This window comes from Halichoerus grypus, chromosome 5 (assembly GCF_964656455.1).
Source record: "Halichoerus grypus chromosome 5, mHalGry1.hap1.1, whole genome shotgun sequence".
Lineage (NCBI taxonomy): Eukaryota > Metazoa > Chordata > Mammalia > Carnivora > Phocidae > Halichoerus > Halichoerus grypus.
Genome location: NC_135716.1, coordinates 15,564,370 through 15,591,787, shown reverse-complemented (window position 1 = coordinate 15,591,787; position 27,418 = coordinate 15,564,370). Strand labels below are relative to the sequence as shown.

At 40.6% G+C, this 27,418-nt stretch overlaps 1 protein-coding gene across 2 annotated transcripts in view; it reads left to right on the top strand.

The window, feature by feature from the left end:
• The window catches only part of NSMCE2 (NSE2 SUMO ligase component of SMC5/6 complex), a 211,420-nt gene that overhangs the window by 32,554 nt on the left and 151,448 nt on the right, over positions 1-27,418 (top strand). For both annotated transcript variants that reach the window (XM_036102648.2, XM_036102647.2), the window contains exon 3: positions 6,677-6,783. In XM_036102648.2, coding sequence (XP_035958541.1) covers positions 6,677-6,783 — 107 coding nt within the window. The remainder of the gene's footprint in view (positions 1-6,676; positions 6,784-27,418) is intronic.

Sequence of the window (27,418 nt, the reverse complement as noted above, 5' to 3'; positions counted from 1 at the left end):
TTCAGACATGCCCATATGACTTTGTAGAATAAAGAACACCAGATTCTGCAATTTTTATTTGTTTAGGACAGATTTCAGGAAACGACTTGGCCAGGGACAGAACTATATAATTGAATCAGGAACAAAAAGTTGGAAGGGCTAAGTAGATGAAATTTGTCTTCAGGGCATGCCCCCCTAACACACACACATTCACACGTGTTCTAGTTGTAAAGGTAGGGAAGTTTTATGGACCTATAAGACATGAAGCATTTGGTCCTATTCTGGAGATTAGGGAGGATTCAGGAAAGGGATCTGTGGCTGAGATCATAGAGAACAGCAGAGCGAAGCAAAAAGACATCTGGTAGTGTAGAGGTGCTACCCAGATGTGTATGGACATGTTAGGGGAAAGAGGAGGGAAAATGTCCCTTTTTCATGTCTGTTTCACTGAAGGCAGTTCTACTGAGGACCTGAGGGGTTGCTAAGAGAACTTGCTTGGCTCTACTAGGTACTACATGTGCTTGGCCCTGTTTCAGCTATGTCTCCCAAACCTCAGAACTGGGCCTTAGGGAAGAGACTTTATTTCTCTCTAGTGCAGATGCCTTGAGCTGCAGCTCTAGGCAGCTGTGGCTAGGGAGGGGCCTTATTTAGAATAGTTGGTCTACAGGCTGCATCTCTTAGCTGCATCTTTTCCCTTCCCTTCCCTTCTGCGGAACTGGTCGCTGGTCTGGAACAAGAGCTTGATTGGTCTACTGACCATGCCCACCTGGACTTGGAGAAGCCAAGATAAAGAATCTTCTGCTCCCTCACTTTTAACCATTGGCCTAAAATGGCATTATATTGAGCAAATAATATGTGAAGAGACCCTAGACAATCTTGGAACTCACCCTGAATGATAAACTCTCATGAGTCCATGCTGTGCTACGCAAGAATTACCATATTGCTATAGGCTTATTACCTGTATCTTTTGGTTATAAATAGAGGACTTAGCATTTGCCTCACACGAGTCTGCATCTATAAAAGTAGCTAGTTTGTCATCTCCCTTCCATTTCTTTCTCAGACCTATCTCTTGGCCTCATTTTGCCCTGGTCTTTCATACTCCAGACAACTAGCATTGATTGTTACTATTTTGCTTTTATAACTTGTTCCTGCTATCACCTTTCTCTCATTGAAGCCTCATGAATTTTGTTTTAAGTTGAAGTGATTGCAACACGAAATCACCCATTTCTGCTTAGTGTTGTACAGATCATGTAACTTTAATGCCTTATTCAACACTTCAAACAGGGAATAGTAATAGTTAGAATATTGCTGTTAGTGCGTTTTGACATTGAGTAACAGATGACGTGTCTAATGAATAGCGTGGCTGCTTAGATTGCATAATTATAGGTTTGTTTGACTTTAGGGAAATCATACACAGGCCAACTGCATCCATTCAGACACTCTTTATATTCTATAAATGTCAGAGCACTTGAGTCTAAAAAGAAGTCGTCCTAGGGTGACTGTCATTATTCTTCTAAGGTTTGCCACTGAACAGGAAAAAGAAAAATGAAAGAGAAACCGTCTTTTAAAAATGGGTTTCGGGGCGCCTGGGTGACTCAGTGGTTAAAAGTCTGCCTTCGGCTCGGGTCACAATCGCAGGGTCCTGGGATTGAGCCCCGCATCGGGCTCCCTGCTCAGTGGGAAGCCTGCTTCTCCCTCTCGCACTCCCCCTGCTTGTGTTCCCTCTCTCGCTGTGTCTCTCTCTGTCAAATAAATAAATAAAATCTTTAAAAAAAATAAAAATGGGTTTCATTCTTTGGCCCTCTCTGGTCTAAATAACATTTTTAAAGTTCTTCGGGTACTATTAACATCCGTAGTATTCGGGATGGTGCCAACCAGGATCCCTCGGCACAGACACTCAGATTTGAAGGAGGATAGCCCTGCTGCTGACATACTTACAGAAACAGTTACAATTTTATCCTGTAAATCGGAGATTATCTGTGCCCTCTGGACTTGATTTGCTGGGGCGGGGCGGGGGGATATATTGAAGCTAGTTCTTGTGCTAACTTCTTGGAACAGTTTCCTAATTAATGCACCAGATGTTTTGTTACACGGGCCTCGCAGACTCCCCGAGCTCTCCATGAGACTTCCCTATGTAGTTATTGGCTTATAGAGGAATGTTCAAGTATATCTCTTAGGTTCATTTGATTAATACAAGCGAAGGTTGATTTTAATAAATGCTCATTGAATGGCACATCGAAGAAATGTGAATATTTCTAGATTCCCCAGACCCCGTTTGGCCAGGGGGAGGCAGTCAGAGGCATAGACGATAGGAATGGTTTCGATACTGGCTGCACTCAGAAGGATCTCTGCTACTCGAAGACTTCCCCTTGAACGTGTCTCTGCTGCGGGTTTGATTTCATAGCAGCTAGAGTCCCTTTCCTTACCTCCTGGCATGCGGTGGGCAACTTGGTTGCTTTTACACCCCCTCCAGCTGGCCTTGCTGATGTGAAAAGTTGCTCTCTTCACCACCATTAAAATTTCGTAGTCTTCTAAAAGGGAAGAATCGTTTTCTTTTTGTTACCAATTTCCTCCATGTAAGGAATTTGGAAGAGCTTTTATGGGACCAGGTCTGATAGCAGTTGCATGACATTGCTTGGTGTCTTACTTGGAATGGACTACCAAGGGGCTGAGATGACGAGGCTGGGGGCCAAGACTTTCTCCCCAGTGAGGGTTTGTTCCCTGGATATTCATGGAGGAGTTGGAGGTGCTTGTCCTTCTCCTCGTGGTTACGCACCTGTCAGCAGAGGCGGGCAGTGTGCAAACTCTGCCGCTGGAAAGCCTGAGTTGGCAGCCTCCCTGTGCCCCTCACTACCTCTGTGGTGCTGAGCAGATTCCTTCAGCTGCTCAGTTTTTCACTTTTCTCGTTGGTAAAGTGCAGATAAAAGAGTTGCTGTGAGGTTTACTGTAAATGGTGTGCTCAGTATAGTCTTGGCACATAATAAAGCGCTTACTAATTATTAGTTACAGCGATTATCGTTATGTATTTTTTTTCATCGTCGTTACTGCTCTCCATGCTTTATCAGCTGCACCGATCTCCTGTAATGCCAGCTTTTGTGTACAGTAGTAATTGCTTCTCTGGGATTGTCATTCTGTGAATATTAACATTATTTGTGTGCTTCTCTTCCCCCACCTCCCTTGCCCCCCACGTGCTGGTAGCCAAGCTTTTTCCGATGGAAAAATCTCCATGAAAATATAATGGGCGAATGAGTTTATATCAAATGTCTTCATTACACTTTAATTCAGTAGATCTCTGAGGCAGGACAATTTATAGTTTGGTGAAGGTTTAATTTTCAAATTTATTAAATAATGCCATGTGACAACATTGAAGGAAGAGATGCTGTAATTCTTCATTAGTTCCCAAGAACACTAAAGCATCATTCTTGCCCTCAAATGGGTTAAAATCTCTTTGGAGAAATGAGACAAATGCACATAAGAAGATAAGAATGTTTATGGTTGAAAGTGCCAAAGTATCAAGTATAGTTGTTAAGATAAATTAAGGAAAGGAGGAGAGATCTTTCTAGGCTGGCATGGTTTAAAAGCAGGTAGGGCTTGAGTTCAGCCCTTGAAGGATGTATAGGATTTAGTTTGGTATAGATTTTTAGGAAGTCTTTCCCATAAGAGTGGGGGAATTTTGGTAGTGGGATTATATTTTGGGCAGTAAAGGGGCAAGGAAACTTTGGCTGGTCAGTCCCTCCACACCCACCCCATCCCCGGTTCACTTTTTAGTCAAAAGCCAACTCCCTGTGTCTGTGTTCATTCCCAGTTCCTCTTGAATCCTTCGGGGATTTATTTGGCCTGTTTGCCTTTTTCATGCAACACCATGCTCTTCCCTCACTCACCTTGATTGTTTAGTAGGGCAGGACACAGATTCCCTATGCCTTCCGTAGCCAGGTGTTTCTGAAACATGAATACAAATCATGGTTTTAAGAGAGATTATTATTGCAATAGGGAAATAAAGGTTAACAAGAAGAACAGCAAGAATCACCGAAAGAATCTTAAAATGTAAGGTTGCTACTCGATAGGTACGTTCTCATGGTCTCTCTTCCAGATTCCTTTTGCTGTGGGACTCCTTCTAGTTCATAGGTCTCTGGTCTCCAGTCCTCTTCTGTGGTGGACGGAGACCCTGACTTTAACCAGAAGTGACCTGACCTGGCTCACATCCAGGTGGGGCGTGAGTGTCAGTTCCTCTCAGGACTAGCTTCCTGATCTTTTCTGGTGTTTTCCCTCTTGCCTCTGGCTGCACTATTCATCACTTAGGGCCTTCAGCCTGTCCCAACATTCTTGGGCCCTGGAGCCTTCGCTGAGGCTGCAGGAAGCCCCAGGTGACTTCCAAAGATTCTTGCCTTAGGCTTGGTGCCATCAAACCTGACCCAGCCATCACTCATTTTCTCCTTTGCAGGCAAGGTCTCCTTGGCCTTGTAATTTGAAATTGCCATCTGGTTCATGTCTTGCTAGCATCCTTGGGACCTTGATAATGAGAACCATGATCCCATTTGTTTTATTTTGCAAACTCTTTTCATAGCATTTTTAATGTCATTGAAAGCACATTTTTATGTGCTTTCAAAAATAAACTCATTTAAGTCCAGAGGGAGATTGCCAACATTATATCGATTTCCACAGATTAACCAAATACAGTAAAATGCCTGCCTTTATGTAAGTCACAAACCATCATATTAGGATATAAATTGCTTAAAATTCTCTTTCTGATCATCAAGTAATTAATATGATTTTTAACGAACAGTTGCTGTATGCATAGCAGATACATGTTGCTATCAGCAACACCTAAACAGTTTGTCTCCCTTTTTAACATTTGGACATTTTCACCACATTGACCTGTGATTGATGGTCTGACAGTTTTATTTGTAATATGACTTGAGTCCTTTCTCATACACTATTTTGTTAAAAATGTTGTATTTAATTTGGGGAATGTAAATACAAATTTTTCTTTGTAAATACTGCCCCCTTCCCCCTCCTCAAAAACAAAAAACCTTATATTGGGATATATATATACAGTCTGTGAAGTCTGGGTGATAAAAGCCAAGAGACATCTACCAGAAGCAAGTTAATCCAGGAGATATTTTCTGAAATGTGTTTATAATTGACTATTGTAAAATTGAAGCATAATTTTAAAGTCTAGGACAGTCACTTTCAAAAGCCAGGTGTAAGTGCATATATTATTTCTTGACTTTGGGATGATCTGTCCTATTGTTCTGTAGAGTAGATAAGAAATCCTGACATTTGTCTGAGCTGAGGTATTTGAATGGAGAATCTTTGAGTGTGTGCATTCCCAAATGTGACTAAGTCAACTTTACTAAATACTTGTCATTCAGCTTTTTTAATATTAAAATTTGTATTATTTCGTGTTCTTGATCTTCCCCTATACTTAGAGCTTGAAAAAAAGTTTAAAAGCACTTAAGAACATTTCTTTGCTTTTCCAATCTGCTAGTCACTCCGTATAGTCTCCTGTTACGCAAGGGTATTTTAATTTTTTAAACGTAGTAAGCATAATTGTTTCATACTCTGATAGATAATTCCAATATCTGAAACATTTGTAGATCTGTTTCTGCTGATTCTTACTCTTGGTGTCTTGTTTTCTTGTGTTTTTTAAGGTTTGTAAGGTTTTTCTGTTGATTTTATTTTTTTCCCCCTGTAATCTGCTCATTCTCCTTCACAATTATTTGTATGGATTAATTGAGGCCTGGGATAAAAATGTCTTCTTCAGAGGGGAGTGCCTGGAGGTACTATTTCAGTGTGAGACCACCTCACACCAAGATCAGGGCTTGGGTTCCCCGGACCACTCAGGTGAGGGGAACCCAGGCAGCAAACCCAGGACAGCTGGCCTGTGGCCATAGGTTTTCAGAAACAGGTTTGTTTTCTTTCTCTCTTACCTGTTTTCTGCTCGGTGGCCAAGGCCAACCCTGCTGCAGCCTGGAGGAGCTGGGTGGCATTACTTTGGTTCCTCTGTAATCTGAGGAGTTAGAGACCCAGCTGGCGTGGGGGAGGGATGTGACTGTGGTGTTCTGTGCTCTGCCTTGCTTTTTCTGTTTTCTCTAGATTTTGCCCTGGTTGTTTCTAACTGTCTTGTAACTCTCTTGTTTTTAAGGAGTTTCCTTCCTTCCTTCTTTCCTCCCTCCTTCCCTCCCTCCCTCTGTCCCTCTCTTTCTTCCCTCCCTCTCCCCTCCCTCCCGTCCTTCCTTTATTTTAACTGAGTGTTTTTCTGGTTTTCAGTAGAATTGATCCACATAAGCTACTGTACTAGAAATGGAAATCTTTCTTATTTGATCTTTAATAATCCCGTGAGGTGCATGTGCAGATACATGGCTGGGCTGCTTTAACTGAAAAGGAAAAACTAAAAAGGAAACGGAAGCCGAGAGAAGTGTAGTGGTTGATTTATGATCACACAACTAAATGGCACAGCTTCAAACTCCTAAGTCTGAGTCTACTTTTTTTTTCCACTCCAGCCTTTGAGCTTTCTTCTACTGGGTGTATTCTCAGAATTTTGAATGAAGCAGGCCTATGTTAAGGAGGTCTTTTAAAAATATGCAATACCTTTTACAAAATTGTTTAGATCATTGACTAGTAAGGATTATATTGGAACAACTTTTTCCAGAGATAGCATTTTAAATGGAAAACAGTAATTGCTTTCTTTTTCTTGCAGCTGAAGTGAGTAGTGAATACAGTATGGACAAGGCAATGGTTGAATTGGCCATGATGGATCGGGAACTAAGCCATTATGTAAAGGCTGTTCAATCTGCAATAAGTCATGTAAGTTTATACCACTCACCTGGTAATATTTGGTTACAGCTCACTGACCTGAAAACAGAAACACATCATCAAAATTCTTCTCTAGCCTTTAATATTTCCTTATCATTACTGTAGCAGCCATTAATTTCTTCTTAATTAAGAAGTTTATAGAAAAGGAATCTTAAGTAGTTTCCCAGCTAGGTCACCTAGGTTTATTTAGAATATTACATCTATTTTAGATTTTCTTGCTGTTTTTTTTTTGGTCTTGAAATCTTTAGTGTAAGCCCCCTTCGAATGTGAGTAGATTTTTATAAAATGCTAAAAATTGCATAGAACGTGTTTTTATTGTTATGTTTGCTGCAGCATACAATTTAGACCAGGCTTAGTTACTCATTCTCCAGCTTTAACTAATATGCAGCTATTGCAAAATTCATAGGATCAGATAATATGGGAGAGTTTTAGAGCAAGTTTAAAAATAAAGAAGGCTGACATTTTAGTTTTTCCAGAAGCCAAACTTATTTTTGTTGACTCCAGCTGTCACAGGAACAACACATGAGGCAGTTAAGGTGGGAACATAGCGACATCCTTTTCAGCAGTACTGGGTTGAGTAAGAAATGAGCAATATGATTGCAGTAATATTTCTGAGAAGTCCTTTGTCCTCTGAGCAGTGGAAACTCCCCTTTGAACTGATTTCAGATACCTGTGTAATAGGGTGTCTTGTACTTCTGGTTTCTTTATTTGCCTTTTCTTACTTCTATCTATGGGAAAATGCCAAAAATCAAATATTTTAGAAGATTGGCTGCTGTTCAGTGGAAGATAAATTTTTAAAAATGGTTTATTACTTAAGCTATACTTAAATGAGCATTACATAATTATATGTTCATAGTTACATGAAGTTCTTTCTGTTTTTAAAAAATTTTTTTTTTATTTTTATTTTTTTTAGTGGTTAGTATTTATTAAGTATAGGATTTGTGACTTAAGAATATCTGCTTATATCCAAGAAGTAGTAAACTCATTCAGCTTGTAAAAGTCTGATTTTTTTTTTTTTACCACTGTGGCTGTTAGTCCTCGGACTGTGAATATTCCTTCCATAGGAAAATATGAAAGTGATCTCGTGTTGGGGCATTTGAAAGTGGGTAACAAAAAGCACTTAGACCAGAAGTTTTCAACTCCCGCTGACCCTCAGAACCAGCCTGTCCCTATTCTAATGAGATTCTGATTTCATTTCTGGAGCAGGATTGGGGCACCAGTGTTTTTTAAAAAACTCATTCTAATATGTATCCATGGTTGGAGACCACTGACTTAAAAGAACAAGGCTGACTTTATAGAATAAAGTATGTTTGCCACCAAGATCAGAGTTAGGCCTCTTATATAGATCAGTCCTGCTTTGACCCTTACATCCTATGGAGGTTATTTGATAGGCCTTTCTGTCTTTAACTTTGATGTGCAAATGTAATAGCACAGTGTACATTATAGATAAGAAAACAGATTTTGGAAGTTAAAGAACTCAATATGAATTTTTTCTCTATTAAACTCTAGGAATCACAGATGTAGGGACATAGTGGGGATATGATGACATTTTGAGGGAAATAATTTTACACTTTTCATATACTATGCACTCTGCATACTTAGAAGTTATGGACATTGTTATCTTACTGCTTATTTCAGTGAGGGGTAAAGAATGAACAGCAGCTTGAGAAGGGCTGGAATGGTACAGTTCTTTAGGAATAGCAGTGGTTTAGGGATCGGAAACTCTTCCAACTCTTCTACCCTTGGTTCTTCCATTTTCTAAGTTATGATCGTGGGTCAAGAAACGTAACCTTTAGGAACCTCATGCTCTTCATTTATAAAATTCTTGGCCTGCCTATTTCATAAGATTATTATGTGAAGCAGATTAGATACTATGTATCAGACCTTTGACATTCCTAAATTTGATGGCGACCTAAGATACTGGGTTTTTGCAAACTCAGACTTCCAAACATATTCCTTAAAAAGGTAGAACAAGATCTTTCTTAAAGGCAAGTAGTACTTCCATTTCTATAACATTTCCAAAATTCTGACCCTACCCTGTGGTTTCGCTGTTGAATTTTCATGTAATCATAGAAATTTAAAAAAAAAATGTTTTTTAATCATCATGGAGCGTTAGAGTGTATTGTTTAAATAGAAGTCTCTCTCCTACTCTCACCTTCACAGGATTCTGAAGGTCACACACCTCTGAAAAGGTTTTAGAAGTTTATTTGGGAACCTTAGGGGTGTGGATCCATTTACCAACAATCTCTGGGAAGTCCCTTTGGCATGCAGCAGAAGCTCTCAAATTGCCTTTCTTTGTCCTCTGCGAAAACAGAGCTACTATATTCTACAATGCATGAAAGATTTTATTTAGAATCGGTATTTCTTTCAGTGCTCTTCAACTTAAAAATAAAAATAAAAAAAATTAAGATTTTGTCCCAGCTAGTTGATAGAGGGGAATATAATGCGGTGATCCCTAAAAAAAAAAAAAAATCGCAGTCTGTAAGTCCTTTATTAAAACTTCCAGCATACATGGGTGTATACCTGTCACAACTCTTTAGAACATTCATGTCAAACCACAGAGAGCTGTGTCTGGACTCTTTGGAGACTCAGTCATGAAGCACACACGTGACGACAGTGCTTTGAAACCTGTAAAATGGCACCCAGACACCCAGTGGTACAGTGACTTCTTTTCTCACTGGGACCGCCAGGGAAGAACTTGTCTCAGTTTCACGTTGAGAACAGTGATGTTCTGAACATTACGCCTGATGACCTAATGTTTTTTTCCCCTGATTTCTAAGCTTTTATTACTTGAGTATATTGAAGGGGCACCGTTGTTCTCATTGTTCTCAACAGGGGGCTTCTTGTTTTCAAACATTCACTGAATAAATATTTACTAAATGCCTATGTGCTAGGTACTTCTAGGTGCAAGAAATAGGTCAGTCACCAAAGCTCACATGACCACCACCTTCAGGGTGTCTGGAGTCTAGAGAGAGAGACAAACATTTCACAAAGAGCAGTCTTATTTAATGACTTGTGGTGTGTGCAACAAAGGGAAAATAAAGTGTTCAAGGAGACTTAACTCAGGGGCATAATACTGCTCGGGGGTTGGGGAACTCCTTCCTGAGGAAGTGGTATGTAATCTTAGGATGAAAGTCAAATGAGCCTCAACATGGGCATCATGGTATATAACTTCTCTGTCTTTGTGACTTTTACGTGAAATGGAAGCATCTTTTTACTGGTTGTGTCAGTGTTAGAGTTTCAGACAAGTTGAGAAACTAGGCCAGAGAAAGCCAATTTTTATATATAGAAAGTTTAAAATATGCGGAATAGTTGAGTAACATGCTTAAGGCTGGTCAGTGATTCATTCATTCACAGTAGGGGTGCCTACTATGTGCCAGGAACTGAGTAGTCATGCAAGTCATGGCAGTAGTTGATTTAAGAATCATTTTATTACTGATATTCTGCTTCTCAAGCCATTTCACTAGTCGAGCAGGGGTTATGCCTCTCAGAGTGAAACTTTGAATTGGTATTGAATGAACAGTGGTAATGCTGTGCGTTTCTGTACTGTGTATTTTAGTGTTTATGTGACTGTTTAAAATTAAACCTGTAGTCCCATCTTGGGGCTTCAGATTCCACAGGATGGATCCACAGTTTGGTTCAAGAAATCTTCAAATCTATTTTCAGGTATATGTTTCTCCAAATAAGAGATGATCAAGAGTCCAACCACTGTCATGGCGATGGTCCTTGCAGCTTTGTTATCACCTTAATTCTGGTGAAAAAGGATAAGCACCATGAAGCTGAATGATAAATGTCCTAAGAGGCTCACATTAGTTCCTGACATTATTAGCAGTCAGGGATAAAATATACATCCTGTGTGCTTTTTGATGAGCAGTCCAGTCCTAGAGCTTAGCAGAAGTAACCTACAGTATGAGATTCATATTATACTTTGGTGTTTATTTTTTTGTCATGGTGCTTAATTGTGTAACTTTAACAAATTTTAAATCTTTGCCAGATTTTACCTGTATACTGTTCTTTTAGTAGGTACTGCTTCCGTGTGTTAATTTATTGGAAAATCAGAGTTTGTGTATTTTCCTTACTTTCCTCTGCTACTATTTTCTTCTGTGCTATGTGCATCTTATAGATCATGTAAGATTTTTAAAGCATTTAAATTGGATTGCTGCCATGTATTTGTTTTTGTTTTCTTAAGTCAGTGTTATTTTATAACAATTCCTACCTGGGGAGGGTAATTGTTTTTGTTAACTGAACAGGAGCAACTAGGTGCTTTGATTGGTCTACTTGTGTTGTTTCTTATAAATCTGTTTACGGATATGCCTTGTGTACTGTGGTTTTTACTTGATAAGCTAACCTGAACATTTAATCTGTCCTTTCAAACTAATATGGTGAGAGAAGAGTAGAAATATACCTCAGGTAAGCTGTTGAAACCAACACAATCTTAGGTATAATAAAAGAACAAGGTGGGTCAAAGATATAGCTTACCTCAGCCTTGTCATTATGCAACTACATGGTTTAGAACGGTTTTTGACATATCACGTCCCTATGCTTCCTCACCCTTCACCCGTCATCAATTGGTGAGCTTTGCCTTCTGTAAATCTTAAAGTTACCTTAATATCCACCACTTGAACATGAAGTCATATGAGGTATCTTGCAAGTTGGGAATTACCATTTTAGTTTAACCAGATTTGGGGAGCACTTCTCCCTTAGAAAGTGAATGTTTTGTAGTATCTGAAGGAAGTTTCAGGCCAGAGAATATAATTTATTAGATACGATCATCTACCAACTAAATGTAAAAATGTACTCCACATTGTGAGTCATTGACAAAAGGAGAAGAAGGGGAAATTAGTTTGGGGGTTAAAAAATTTGGGGACAGAAGATTCCTGAGCATGAGAGAAAATACTGTTGTCAGCAGAATAGCAAGAAGGTGAAAGATGATGGTGGAAAATAGTGAAAATTTCTTGGAGCCATTTGGGAAGGTACTGGAGAAGACCCTGTTTTCTGCTCCCTGTCCCCGACACTTGACACAACAAGATGGTGCGTGGTCTTTTACCACCCTTCTTGTCAAAAGTTTCCTAATGCTTCATATATGAACCTTTTTGTTTTTAGGAATGTTGCCCAGGTGTGGGAATTAAGCAGGAAAAAAAAAAGTTGACTTTGGGTATTCACTCTTCAGCCACTTGGCCCAGAATATGTCTATTTCTATGATTACTGGTAATTAATTTCTATTCTGGTGCTTTAGAACTTCTTCTGCAGTTATTCCCAAATTAAGATTGTGTTTGGTAGCATTTTGTCTAATACACAGAGAAAGTAGGTCTGGACATAGTATTTCACTAACTGAGTTACTTCTGTAGGAAAGAACTTAGATCTGAATCTTCTAGGTCACCAAGTAATGTAGCTGCTTATAGGTGAACATTCTGCTCTATGCTATAATGAGACTGATTTTCATGGGTGGTTTATAGAAATCCATCTTAGTGTTTTGTAGGTATTAAGTGTTGGATTTTATTCGGAATTATAAAATGTTTACACTCTACTGGGACTTAACGTGTCTCTAGTGCAGCATTTTCAAAAGTTTCCTCTGTAATACTGATTAATCAGGATGTGAATAAGTATAATAGGAAAAAAGGATTTTGTGGTCAAATAAGTTTGGGGAATGCTTGATTAAAAGAATTTCCTTAAAGACTCCAAAGCCTTTAATATGCTTTTATGCATTGTGATTTTCCAAAGGAAGTACATTTACTAATTTCTTAAACTTCTTTAACTAGAAAATCCCTTTGGGGGAAGGGCCGATGCTCCACAGAACCCAGTTTGGGAACTACTTCTCTAGTCTCCACCTGTTTATGCTACAGAGGCTGGGCCTGCCAGTTTGCGGCAGTTTCTCTGGCATCCAGGAGACTGGGGAGTGCATCAAACTCCCTATCTGACATTCCGAAATGGACCTAGGAGATGTTTCTGTGTAGACTGGGAAAGGGCCAGGCCTCTGAAAAGACTGTGCGTTATTCCAACAGTGAAAAAGAGGAAGGAAAAGTTTTTTAAAAATATGCAGTGATTGCCTGGCTCTCAGAGTCTGTGAAGTAAACAAGACCCCTGCATGGAGCGTTGATTCAGGAGAGCGGACGGAAGGAAATGTTTTCCAGGAAAGGAAGAGAGGAGGGTACAGAATAGGCAGGAGGGACGCAGCAGCAATGTGGGCAGGAAAAGCATCCAGACCTTTGAAAGGCCTGGTTCATGACAGCACTCCAGACAGACACTGAACATCTGGGCCTCAGTGGCCCCAGGCAGTCCCGGCAGCTAATTACTTGTGTTATTTAAATGACGTGAGTGTTCTTTAATATAGCCAACTCCTATTAATTTCTGACATTGAGTGTGGTCCATGTATAGCATCAAGCCCTTATTTTAGATAGTCACTTTAGCTCCTTCCATATCAAACGTTTCACCGTAATAAGTATTAAAAATAGAGCTGAGATTGAGGCCGTTCCCGATTACCTAGCAGTGGTGCTAGTGGGCAGTGGAAGAGAGGCAGGGAACTAGATTGAATGGGGGCCTGGATCACCAAATGTTAATAAGGTTCACTGTAAAATGAATGCATTTTCAAAGTGTGGCGTTGAAAGCAGTTGTTTATCAATCTCACTATTAAGTTGTTCAGTTCCTGCCAGTAGTATGCTTGGTCTAATGAAGGTACAAAAACCTCTGGACATGTATCTACAAAATAGCTACAAAATAGCATTAACAGTGAAATCCTCCCACAGAGACATTAGCAACATATTTAAGAAATTCAGAGTGAGGGGAAAAGAGCCTTTGCTTAAATTCTGGCTTTTCTCTGCTCTAGCCCTGAGCCTCAGTTTCTTCTTAAAGTGGGAATGATAGTATAAGTTGTAGAGTTCTGGTAATGATGGAAAATGATAGCATGAGAGCACCTGGAATAGTTGTACTAATTTATAACATGGCCCAGGGCATTTCTGTAAAGGAGAAGTCCTTTCCTTTGATCAAATTTCAATAGCATCTGAAAGGGAATTTTGAGTTAAAATTCAGAGAGGAGATGAGACAGTAGAAAACCACCGCTGGGAAAGGCCAGAGATTATTTCTTCAGAGGTTGAAGGCAGCGCCTCTCCCCTTAAAAGGGGTCTTGTGGTGGTGGGGACAGAGTGGGTGTTGAGGGGAGCTTAGTCCTCACAGTGGTATGACCAGGAAGTGTTGGGTGGAATTGCGGGGACGGGGTCCACGCGGGGGCCAGCGAGCAGCATGGCGTTGGCCGGTTGGGTTTGAAGTTCCCTGATCACTAAGTCTATACAATGTCTGTAGCAATGAGAAAGAGATTATATTTCACATATGCTAGTTAGTGGTGATGAGGGGGATTCATACTAGAGCTAAGAACCAGACAACTGAGTAAAAACTTTGGTAATTCAGGAATAACTTCTGATGTTTTCTTAGATAACCAAAAATCACTTAAAGATGTCAGCAAGATAGTTCAATAAATAACATAATTATATACCTATGTGCGCAGAGAAATAGTCCATGAGCTACATTTCCATCTTTAAGTAATTTGTGTTTATTAGTAGCACCCATTTGAAAAAATACCAGGAGAGGAAAATACATTGGATTTATCGCTCTGATGTGTCATATGTCAGCTGTATTTCAAATGTGTGGTCCCCATAAATTGTTGACAAGTGAGAGAACAGAAAGAGGATAGGGGAGAGAATATAAATAACGGGCTTTATGTTTTCAAGCCCTATGCGAGTTTGCGATTGTATTGGTAAGGAAAACTCTTTTGTTCTGACATGGCGCCAATGCACAGTGAATTATCACTGAGAGTAAACTTTTTATTCTGTTTCTTAAAGCATCAAGCTTCTGGTGATAGTGGCCCTGTATCTTTCATTCTTTTGTGTCCTGGCCAACTCAAATTTTTAACCACTGGAACTTTTTGAATTTCATTTCTTTCTGGGCTTTTTTTTAGGAAAATTTTTTATGTCACATAATACAGCATTCTTTAAAACAGTGAAAATCCTTGTGTTCATTTCTCATGGGCTAGAGTAATGTGGTCAGTTGTGAACAGTCTCTATTCTATCCTGTATTTCATCTTAAAAAAAAAAAAAGATTTATTTATTTATTTTAGAGGGAGGGAGGGGGGAGGGGCAGAGGGAGAGACTCTCAAGCAGATTCCCGCTGAGTGTGGGGGCCCAACATGGGGCTCGATCCCAGGACCCTGAGATCATGACCTGAGCTGAAACCAAGAGTCAGAGGGCGCTTAACCGATTGAGCCACCCAGGCGCCTCTATCCTTTGTTTCATCTTAAAGTAATCATTTAATTATCTTCTAATAGCAAGTGATATTTAGAAAGACTGAATCCCTGTTACTTAAAATTGGACACAATAACCAGAAATAGTTTAATATGATGGCATCACACAATTGATCTCCATACGTCCCTTACTCGTGTGCTTTCTACCTTCCCTTCGGCTGACACCCAGGGTCCCCCGGGCTTCAGCGGCCGCCTTCTCATTACCTCAGCTGTTTGTGGTTCTTGGAATGTTACTGGTACCGAGGAACAAACTCTCTCTACCCATCCCATTACTCTCTGTCGCCCCGAGGTTTATTTTAGTCCCCAACATGTAACAGAAGCCAAAAATGTCACATGAAATATAAAATAAGAACTTTAAATGGACTAAATCCTGGGTGTGCTTAGAGTGTCCCTCTTGTAAAATCAGAAATTAAATTTGATGAGTAAAGTGTGGTTACACCGTGTTTTAAAAAGCCCCAGCAGAAACATCATATGCACAGTGTTTTCGTAGAAGAAATTCTTAAGCTATTACTTAAAGCGCCTATAAATAATATAGATGAAATTAGGATATGTCCTACCACATTTTCTGTAATGCTAATGGAGTTGCTCCGCCAGAATAGGGAATTCAGGTGTTTCGCCTTTGTGGCGTAAAATGTGTGTTATCCCATTACAATGGTAAATTGCTGGGTGTTAATTTAATTGGATTGAATGATTGAGGTTTCTTAGCACTTATCTCCTCAATAGCCGTGTGACCTTCAACAGGTTTGCAACACGAACTCGTAGTATCTGTCCCTTCCTATCTTGGACTAATTTCTTGATTATACCCTGAGATACCGCATGTGAAAGCACTGGGGAGGGAAAAGTGCCATATAAAGGCATGGTCTTGGCGTTCCCTCCTGTTAACTTTTTTTTAATTTTTTTAATTTTTAAAATTTTTTTTAAGATTTTATTTATTTATTTTGAGAGAGAGAGAGAATGAGAGAGAGAGAGCACATGAGAGGGGGAAGGGTCAGAGGGAGAAGCAGACTCCCTGCCGAGCAGGGAGCCCGATGCGGGACTCGATCCAGGGACTCCAGGATCATGACCTGAGCCGAAGGCAGTCGCCTAACCAACTGAGCCACCCAGGCGCCCCTTCCTGTTAACTTTTAATCTCTTTCTCTTACCACAGAAATGCCCACTACCCAGTGATTTAAATTAGTGAGCCCTCCTAAACCACCCGAACCCAGTATTAATGGTAAGGGGTCGCTTGTGTCTTGTTCCCTCACATTTATTTTCTCATCCCACAGCCTAAACTGGAAAGGAAGAATGTGTAAAGTTTTACATTCACTTTTTGTCCTTGATTTAGTCATCTTTTTGGTAAATGTTTATTTCTGTCTCCCCTCCCCACCCACCTCCCAAGAGTTTTGCATAAATCTCTTGTAACAGTTCAACAAGTGACTCATGTAGATGGGGCTCGCTCTGTCCCTGAGTCACTTCATTATGAAACACTTAGAGTTGAATATCTATATTTAACAATGAGGAAATAATTTAAAACAATTTATAATTTCTGATCTGATCGTGTTAGTGACTAACTCATCAACAATGAAGAAGGAAACTAGTGAAAATTCACAACACTAGACCAAATTAGTCTAAAAATAAAGTCTGAATAAATCACAATCACCTTTACTTCTTTCTCCCCCTTTCCGGAGCAGTTGGTGTTTGATTGATAAGAATGTTGGTCTGGGAAATAAAGATCTGGCTTCTAATCCTCATTCTGCCATGCGGTGACCTTGGAAAAGTCAGGCTAATTCTGTATTCCAGCTTCCTTATTTCTAAAATCAGAGTGATAATAGTATTTGTCCTTCATACCTCACTGGGTAGTGGTAAATAAAATGAGATTATAAACAGGAATGTGTTGTGGACCTCTCCCCCCAAAAAAGGTGAAAAGTAGTTCTATAAGTTATTACATCCCGACAGTTCCTGTCTGACATTTCATGTCCAAATGGCCACAGGACTAAAGAGTGAGGGATACTTCCTGATTCTGCAAAAAAAGATGGGAAGGGAGTCTCTGTTAGCTCTTAGAGCTGGGAAGAGGAAGATACATTCCAAGTGTTTGGATTTCTGAACTTAATCATGGAACACCATCTCCTCTATAAATAACATTCTGGGGCTAGGGTTCCAGTGTAGGCAAATTTTTAAAAATGATTTAATCATAGTTAATTGTGATCCAAATTATATAAAGTTATAACAAAGCCCATCTATAGTATGGGTATCATTTTGTGTTTAAAATGTTCTGGAAGATTTAGCTTCGGTCTGGACGATAATGAATTTATTTCTCTTCTGGCTTCCCCGGTTATTTGATATTTGCCCAGGGCTATTGATGCTTTGCTTAAACCAGATTTGGAAACGTCCCCTGGTCAGTCCCCTGGTCAGTCCCCCTGGCCCTTTGACTAAAAGTCTGAAACCAATTTCCTTCACCCCAAGTGAGGGGTGAGAAGCCCTCCGGGCTCCTTGACCTCTTTAATGATCACAGCAACCCTCCAATTAAGAAGGGTAGATGTGATGGACTCTGAGCCTCAGGGAGGTTAGGGTATGCGCTCAGGTCACAGGGTTATTCTCAAGAGGTTATTCTGGTGTTTTTGTTTTTGTTTTTTTTAGAAGTTTTATTTATTTAAGTAATCTCTATACCCCATGTGGGGCTCGAACTCAGGATCTGGGGATCAAGAGCCACATGCTTCTTTGACTAAGCCCACCAAGTGCCTCTGAAGCTTGGCGTTTTGACCTGTAATTGAAGGCTGTTGCCGTGCCTCAAGACAGATGGAGTTCATGGAGTTTACTTTGAGTTGTAGATTTCTTGGGATTAAGAATGGTTTTGTCTAGTGTCCCTTATAAAGTACACTTCTGGTTTTAACACCTGTCTTATTACCAGCTGCCCAGAGGTAAAGGTTTGGGACATTTAGTCTAAACAAAAAGTGACTCTTCACATTGATTTGACTTGGAAAAGGGAGGGATTCAGTTAGTAATAAAGAACTGCTTGAGGAAAAGCATATTGTTATATGTAACTGTTTTATCAGAAAAAAAGGAAACTTTAGAGGGCCCAGTATTATTGACTCTTCTAATTTTGTCTGTGTTATAATTTAAAAGTGGCAGTGGTGTGAATATGAAGGAATTTTAGGGATTTGAAATAAAAATGAAGTAAATCTTTTTTTCCAGTTGTTATATTTATATTATTAAAATATTCAGTCCTTTCCATAACAAAAGTATACCTAGCCGACATATCTCTAGCGCTTGTTCAGTTGTCTTTAACTCAGGTAGAGGAACTTTTTTTCTTCTTGCCAGATTAGCCAAAAATTTGTTCATGATTAATTTCTTTTTAGAAGCACCGAGGGAGAAGTCTCTCCATAGTCAGTGTGTGGCATTTTATGGAACATGTAAAGAATGTTCACTGGGATAGTGGAAAGAACACTGCAGTTGCAATCAGGATACCCAGCCTCACCCTTGCTTCTCCACCGCGTAATAGATGACACTGGGCTAGTGACTTGTCTTCTTGAAATCCTCGGTTTCCTTACCTGTAAAATGAGGGTAACACATCATAGGGCTGTTACAAGGATTAAATGAGATAATATAAGTAAAATGCTTCTTGCCTTCACAGGAAGTGAGGTTTCACATGGTAGGTATTCAGAGAAATTGCCTCTTTTAATCTCCGTGCATAAGGTTGTTGTGAAATTGGGAAACAGAGTATGAAAGCTGGTTTATAAATGTTTAAATATCATCTCAGTGTCAGGTGGTATTTTCCATTGACTGCTCCCTTCTTTAGCACTTCCAGAGCAAAATGTATGGGAGAATGAACGGAAATAAGTATGGCTAGAAGAGCTGGGTTTTATAGGGTGGCCACCAAGTCTGGGAATGTAAGTGCAAACACAATATGTGGCTTAATTATATAATATTACACTGCATTATAAAATAGCATTATCTGTGTTTCCAGACTTGGTGACTACGCCGTAGCCTCAGTTCTGCCCCCTGTTAGGTGTTTGTTTCAGGGAAGTTATTTAATCTCTCTGGGCAGTGAGAAACAAATTATGTAAATTATTCTAAAAAGTATTTTATAGACTATGAAGCATCTGACTGGTTTTGTCTTGGTTATTGTTTTAATTTTCCTGCATATAGTGGCTTTTTGATTAGCTTTGTGATGGATGAAATTCATTTTCATTTAGTCAGGAAACCTTTCTCATAGGAGATGAATTGGAAGGTGAAAGGCAATTTGATAGCTTTAGTAGTGGGAAGTAATTTCATGTATTAGGAGGCCATATTAATTATAGAGAAGGCAGCATCAGAAAATTTGATAGGCTGCTAGACCAGAGTGAATGGAACCCATAAGGATAAGGAGCATTAATGCACTACTGGAGTATTAATAATTCCACAGTCCTTACTGTGTTGGGTGAGATGTGATAACTGGGGGAAAGATCCAGCTACATACCCGTGGATTGCCCTCATTCCATGCTGTAGTTATGTAATATGGTATAAAGACAAGGGATTTGAAGTCAGACGTCGTATTTATCAGAATCTTTGTGGTAATTAAGAATGTTAGAGGTTATGGATTTAGAGGGAAAAACATAGTATTTCCAAAATAGATATTTTGCCTTCTTTTTAGTTCCCTCAGTCCTACTAAATAGGTTTTCTGATGGGTACTCAGCAAGAACAGAAGGAAGAAAACAACTGGCATTTCCCTTTCTTTTTGATGATAACAGAAATGGTGAATTCGTTCTTTCGGTTATTCAGGTCCTCTAGTTCACGGAGGGTGTGACCGGAAGACCCAGAGGAGACATGTTACATGACAGGGATGCTCTTGCTCCCAGTGCCATCTGTTAAAGGCTGGTCTTCCTGGTTCCGAATGCTCAGAGAGAATGTGCTTCCGTGAAACTTAGCATTCCCCATTCTCCTCTCAAGTGTGCTTTCTTCAGGAGAGCTAACACCAAGTACGTATACCCCTCCTCCTGCCGTTTCCGCTCCACACACTCATACAAACCCTGGAGCAAGGAATACTTCTCTCACTGTTCAGATTCTAAAGCAGGGTGCCTCTTTACCACCAGATAGCCCCATTATCACCAACCACCACTGACTTGTATGGGAAAGGGAAGCTTATCTAAATGTGTGTCGGAAAATTGAGGTCCTCAGTAATTAGGGCTATTCCAGGAACCTTGAATTTGATGGATGTACCACAGAATAAGCAGGTAGGGAAGGGCATATAATATGGGCTTTGTGTATTGAGAGTTGCACTGAAAGAATTAGAAAGTCAAAGAGACTAATTTGGTCTAGCGTTGTGAATTTTCATTAATTTCCTTCTTCATTGACGTTTGAACAGAGACCTGAAGCGAAGTAAAATTTCCTAATCTGTAATGTAGGGATATGTTAGTTCTTACCATAACATGGAAAAAAAATCCGTGAACTCTTGTATGTAGAACGCAGTGTTTCTTACATTAGAAATGCAAGTGTTGGAGACAGTTTCTCAGTTCTACCTGCTCCCATGTCTCTGAGGAGGTGAGAGCAAGGAAAGGTAGTATCTTAATCCTTGATAGGAAAGCATATGCCGACTGGGAAACGTCTCTGTGACTGTGTCGAAACCAACCTGAAAGTCCGTTTGGTTGTTCAAAGGTCTCCTTAATCATGTAGTTAGAATGTTTCATTTGATAAGCATTACCTCGCTTATCATTTCAAAAACTGTTAGAAGGATTTTTGAAATCACTAATTGATAGATTTAATTCCTGTGGGACATTTATTTATCTCTGTGTGGACTGCTCATGAATTTAAGCTGCCCTTCTTAAGAGCATAGCCTCCAGATCACAAACTCATGATTGTGGTGAAAGGCTGCAAAAACACAGTTCTTTGTGTTGACTCTAAAATAATGTGAACAGGTCCCTTTGATAGGCTCGGGGGAATGACTGCATTCTCAGCTGCCTTTAGAAGGAGGGAGAAAAGAAACATCGGGAGAGGGGCAGAAGAAAAGGGAAAGACTGGTTCTTTTCTGCCACTTGCTCTTTTTCAGTCTGGACATTTTTCTTCCCGGTTACCGGCTCCGCTGGGTCGTGCTTCCCACCTCCGCTCTCTCTGTGACCATCACCTGTCTGACATGCATGGCAATAAAAATAGAGCATTTTTTTGGTGCCGAGTGTGTCTGATGCCATGCTGGCACTGTGTACACGGTGCCGCGTGTCCTCATGACAGTCTGTGCGGAGGATGGTGGAACGTTCTTGGGGAGGTGAGGAAGCTAAGGCTGACAGTTACGTGACTTGCTCGAGGTTACACACCTTGTGAAAAGCTCAGGGGCTGTAGCTCGGTCATTTTCTTATTTGACTTTCCTGCTATTGATAACCCCCTCCCTCCTGAAGTGTTAAGTTCCATTTATGACCACGCATGTCTGTTTGTTCTTCTAGCTCCCGGCCGCTTCTCCGTTGTCTCCTTGGTGAGCCCTCCTTAGGTCTCTCCATCCACTAAATCTTTGTATTCCTACTTGTTCTTTGACCCTTTTCTCTTCTCACACTACACTCTCTTCTTGAGAGATAGCTTCTATGCTAGTAACTTGAATCACTGTCTTTGTGCTGCTGAGGCCCAAATCCTTATTTCTGTGCCTGGACGCTTGTCCGGGGATCACACTGACATCCCCACTTGCGAGTGCTTCTTGAATTCAGCAGGCATCAGGGAGAACTTTTCCCCGTGTTTTCCTTCTGGGGTGCGAGAACTTGGTGAGTGGCGATAACATCCACTCAGCTTCCCATACCGGAACACTGGTGATCCTCCTTCCTCCTCTGGGCTCCTCCCAGCATGCGCTCCATCTCCGGACTTGACCGACTCTCAGGTGAGTTCACCAGTCTCATCCCCATCTTGGGCCTTAAGTCTCCGATGGCGAGTTTGCTGTAGCGTTTTGCTCCCTCCCAGTGTTTTCTGTCTAGTAGCCCAAGCGATCTTTCTACGTTATAAATTTTTGTTATTTTGCTCGCTCTTTACACAACTTTACCTTCTTCAGTTATTCCTTATTACTCTTAGGATTAAATTCAAACGTCTTTACCTGGTATATACCTCTGCTTATTAACTCTGTAGTCTCACTTTTTACCATTCCTTTATGCTAGTTCTTGGAATGTTCTCATGTCTCTGGCCTCAGGACATGTTATTCTTTCTACTGGGGGTGCTCTTCTCTCACTTTGAAATGGCTAGCGCCTTCCTACCCTTGATGGACTTCGCATGGCTCCTTTTTAACAGCCCTCCCTGACATGGCCTGATCTCTGTCGGAAGTGTGTTACTCCCATGCGCTCTTCTAACACAGTACTTAGTCATTTTTCACAGCATTTGTAGCTCTACCCTTGCCTTCTCTCTAGAGCCATGTCTCACATCTGCAGCCATCTTCCCATTTCCACTTCATTTCCTTCCCACTGGCATTTCACATTCAGTCTTCCAAAACTAAACTCTTAATTTTTTTCTTTTCCCAAACCAGCTGTTTCTCCAGACTTGTCCACCTTGGAAGATGGCATCTATACTATTTCATCCAGTCAGGGCAAAACCAGAGCTGTCCCAAGTTCCTTCCTTATTTCACAACCCGTATTCAGCCCATCAGTAAACCCTGTTGTTTCTACCTGCAGAATGTATTTAGAATGTGACCGCCTCCGACTCGTCTGCTGCCGTCACCCTGATCCATGTCGCCGTCACCCTTGTGTAGATGACTGCAGTGGCCTGCATCTACTTGGTCTCCTGCTTCCACCCTTCCTCCCTAAAATCTGTTCTCATAACAGCCAGAGTGGTCCTTTAAACAGAAAATCAGATCTTCTCACTCCTGCCCAAACCTTCCCATCTCTCTCTGAATAAAGCTTAAAGGTCACACACTGGCCTCTTTGACCTGTCGCACCCTCCATCCATCATTACTTCTCACCTCATCTGCTTTTACTTCGCTTCAGGTCTCTGTTCAAATGTCATTTTCTCAGTGAAGCCTTCCCTGACCCTGACCGTCCACCATAGGTGAGGTCACCTACCCCACCCTGTTTAATTGTTCTCCATGGCACTCATTATCATCTGGTTAATTATTTTATTATTTTGTTACTGATCTTCCCAACTAGAATGTAAACTCTGTGAGGTTAGGGACTTGGTCTCTTTCGTTTACTACTGTTTTGCCGGCATCTGGAGCAGTGCACAGCCCCTAGTGGGCACTCAGTAAGTATTTGGTGAAGTCTAGGGTAGCAGTTAAGTCATGGACTTAGAAGTTTAACAGACCCGCCAGTGCAGTGAGCCCCAGCCCCAACACTGGTGAGCTCTGGGACTACTTGGGAGTTACACCACTCCTTAGCCTCAGTTTCCTAATCTGTAATGTAGGGATATGTTAGTTCTTACCTCTCAGGTTGTGCGTTTGTTTGGAGGGGGGATTAACTAAAATAAGTCAAGTGAAGTGCTTAGCTCAGTACCTTGCCCGTAATAAACTATGAATTAAGTGCTCTTAAGTTGCTGCTGCTGATTCTTATCCAGCGACATTTAGTTGCTTTTCACTTGTCCGTCTCCTCCTCCAGACCTTAAATTCAGCTGAATATTAAATTTGCTTTTGTAATAATAATGATAATGTGGGGGAGAGGGGTGGCGGGTCGGGGGGATTAGTTGCAGGTGGTCAAAGGTATAAACTTCAAGATATCAGATAGATAAGTTCTGGGGATGTAATAAAAGTAACAACAGCAGCAACAGTGTGGTGATAACAATACTGGTAATTGTGGCAGTAGCAGTATCACTTGAGCGCTTCCTGAGTGCCGGGAAGTATTCCGTAGGTTAACACTTTCTGGTGGAGCTTCCTGCAGAAAGTAGAAATGTTCTACATCTGCACTGTCCAGAAAAGTAGCCTCTCACTCCTGGCCTTTGAAATGTGACAGTGTGACTGAGGAACTAAATTTTAAATTTTATTTAATTTTATTTATTTATTTTTTATTTTTTATTTTTTTAAAAGATTTTTTTATTTATTTATTCATGAGAGACAGAGAGAGAGAGAGAGGCAGAGGGAGAAGCAGGCTCCCAAGGAGCAGGGAGCCCGATGTGGGACTCGATCCCAGGACCCTGGGATCATCACCTGAGCCGAAGGCAGACGCTTAACCATCTGAGCCACCCAGGTGCCCTAAATTTTATTTAATTTTAATTTAGATTTAAATAGCCACATGTGGGGGCACCTGGGTGGCTCGGTCTGTTAACTCTTGATTTCGGGTCAGGTCGTGATCTCAGGTTCCTGGGATCGAGCCCTGTGTTGGCATCTGCTTGAGGATTCTCTCTCTCTCTCCCCGCCCCTCCTCTCCACCTCCCTCTAAAATAAGTAAATCTTAAAAAACAAAACAAAACAAACAAACCTACATATGGCTAGTGGCTACTGTATTTGAATTTCAAAGGTCTAAATTCTTTAAATATATTAATTCATTCAATATTCACAACACCCTCTGGCTTGGGTAGAGTTTAGAGGAGGAAATGGACTTACTGAATGGTTAAGTAACTTGCCCAAGATCACACAGCTAGTGGGAGACAAAGCTGAGATTTGAAGGTCAAATCTCTAGGTAATCTGGTTCCAGGGGCTATGCTGGCACTTCCTACACTGTACCTCCTTATGTCTTTCTGAAGAATTGAAGTTCCTGGCCAAGGACCAACATGATGTCTGTGTTCTTCCTGCAAGGGAGGCCAAGAAAGCAAATTTCTGGTTCTACCCCAGTGAGGTGTCTCTCATAAGGTGGGAGAGTCCCCAAACATAGGAAGACTGTTCAAAAGGTTCTAGACCAGTGAGCTTGGCTGCTCAACCTCTGAGTACACTTTTCTTCCAGACTTAAATTTGCAAACAGTGGGAACAATAACAAAATGCATCCTACTAACATACTGCAACTCTCTCTCATCTCATCACATGCTCTCTCTTTCCCCAAAAGGTAGAACGATCAAACATCTTATTAGTTACTCTTGCCAAGTCCAGGATATTTGGGCCATGCTCATTTTTTTTTGTTGTTTTTGCTGATCCATTATCGTACTCCAACTTTTTATAAAATACTAGGAGAAAAGAGAGAAATTAGTTAAAACCATAAATATGTATGTGTCAAACTAAGGAAGACACATGCATGGATACTTCTGTCTTAGCTTTCACCATTGGTCCTGAACCCATAGTTGGTATTTTTAACTCCTTTTCTCCATGATCCGTTCCATGTTTTCTTTGCCGTCAGCCAACTCTCAGCTGATTGTAGGTTTTTATCTGACTGGAACACCTCGACATTCATTCCTGGGGTATCTGTGTTCTTGATGGTCCTGCCTGTATGGAGTTATTTCTGACTTCCATTATCTTTTACCATTAGAAATGGCAAACCCAGGAGGTGTTTCATGCCCCTGACTCACACCTCCCTTTTCTCACTCGAGAGCAGCCATCCTCTTTACCCTTGATAATCAAGATTCATTGTTCCAACCAGTTCTGTAACCCTCATTTTTTGTCTGTCTTTTCAGTGTCATGAGGAGCTCAAAATTGTTAGGTTGCAGTTTAAGCTTCCAGATCAGTCTAGGCTTTGTTGAGTCCCTTGGTGAAATCACTCTTCCCTTGGGTAATGAAGACTGTTAAACCAGCAGAACTAGAGTTGCAGCCATGGTGGGGGGGGGGGGGGAGGAATGCAAGTTGGTCATTAGGTATGATGACAGGGAGAACATGTGTATTTGTCCCTTGCTTCTTGGCCCATGTGTTCTGGCTACTGGAGAAACAATGTCCTATGTTATTCACTGGTTACAGGCATCCTGTGGGACATTACTCTGACCTCATGAGGTGTTGTCTCCCATTTAGCACTGGAACTGAATTTCCAGTAAATGATTTAGCATTCTGGAAGATCATCTTTCTGGATAATGGGGTACTTGGTAAGATCAGAAAATCCTGTTAGCATCAACCCATTGCTGTACTTTTTTCACCGCAAAATCTTGAATGAAATACCATAAAGATAAAAAAGGCGTTTAGAAATTCTGTGGATGACAGAGGCCTGGCAGACAAGAAGGGCAATTTCAAATTCAGAATAAGTGTGTTTTCATACAAGAACTAACAAATGACCACTAAAGATTTGAGGATACATGCGTGCAATCAAGTATGTCTTCATAGAATGAAGATGGAGTATAAAAGTTCATTCTGAGTTGTTACTTGGAGGCACAAGCAAAGCAAAATTAAGTTGAAAGGGGATTCAAATGAGTTCAAACCATTGGTCATTGACTCAGTATGACCTTGGACAAGATGCTTAACTACTGTTAGCTGCCCATTCCTCACATCTTTAAAACTGGGATAATGATACTTGTGTGTATAAAGCTTTGAACCACCCCCATGAAAGATGCTGTGCGAGTGCAGTGTTTGTGAATAACAATAATCAGCATCCTCTTACCCTCCCAGGAGTGTGACCTGTGTTTAAATTGAGCAGTGCTTCAAAAGATTGCCTATGAAATGATGTCCTCAATATTCATGTTGTATCTGATACATTTCCTTCACAGTGCTTAGCAGTTGGTGATAGTGTATTTGACTGTTAGGATAATACTGGTTCCCTCCACTAGAACCTAAACCCCATGAGAACAGCAGGGTGCAGGTTAGTCTGCTCACTGTCACATCTCCAGTGCCCAGCTTAGTGCCTGTGTGTGGTAGGCATTCGGTAAATATTTATTGAACGGACGAATGAATAAATAATGCATGTTTCCATGAATTCTGCCAAAAAATTTTAAAAAAGTAAACTCGAGAGGCAAAATCAGTACGTTGGTCCCCCAGCGTCCCCCATATGGGAATCTAATGCTATATTCTGTATAAATAAATAAGTCATTCCTGTTGGTCATAATCCTGTAGTAGGAATGGTGCCATGAGAAATTTATTGGGGTAATTTTCAACAGCATAAATGTTTAGTAACAGATGCACATACATGGCAAGTTGCCTCATTCAGTTGCCATCTGTTAGACAACTATCTATTCTAGCAGGACTGGTCCATTAGAACTAGGCCAACAGCACTCTCACACATGTTTTATTTTCAAAATTTTTCTGAAAGCCTTGAAGGAAGAGAGATGTTTCCATGTCTGCTAGGCAGCTGCTCAATAATGGTGTATTGCAACACCTTGGCAAACTATGAAGTCCATTCGATGTGTCATAATGCTCAACAAGGAAGTATTCTCTCTTAAGTGTTTTGTCAGAAGTCAAACTAAATAATGGCACTAGGAAACTCACTCAACTACAAATAATTGGGTCCAACAGAGTTCACTGCAGATTGTGCAATTGACAACAGAAACTGGCATGAGCTGAAGGCTATAATCCATGCTGGTCATCATTAGTGTGTGTGATGTGTGTGTGTGTGTGTGTATTTTTTTTTTAACAGGGCAAAGACAGTGTAG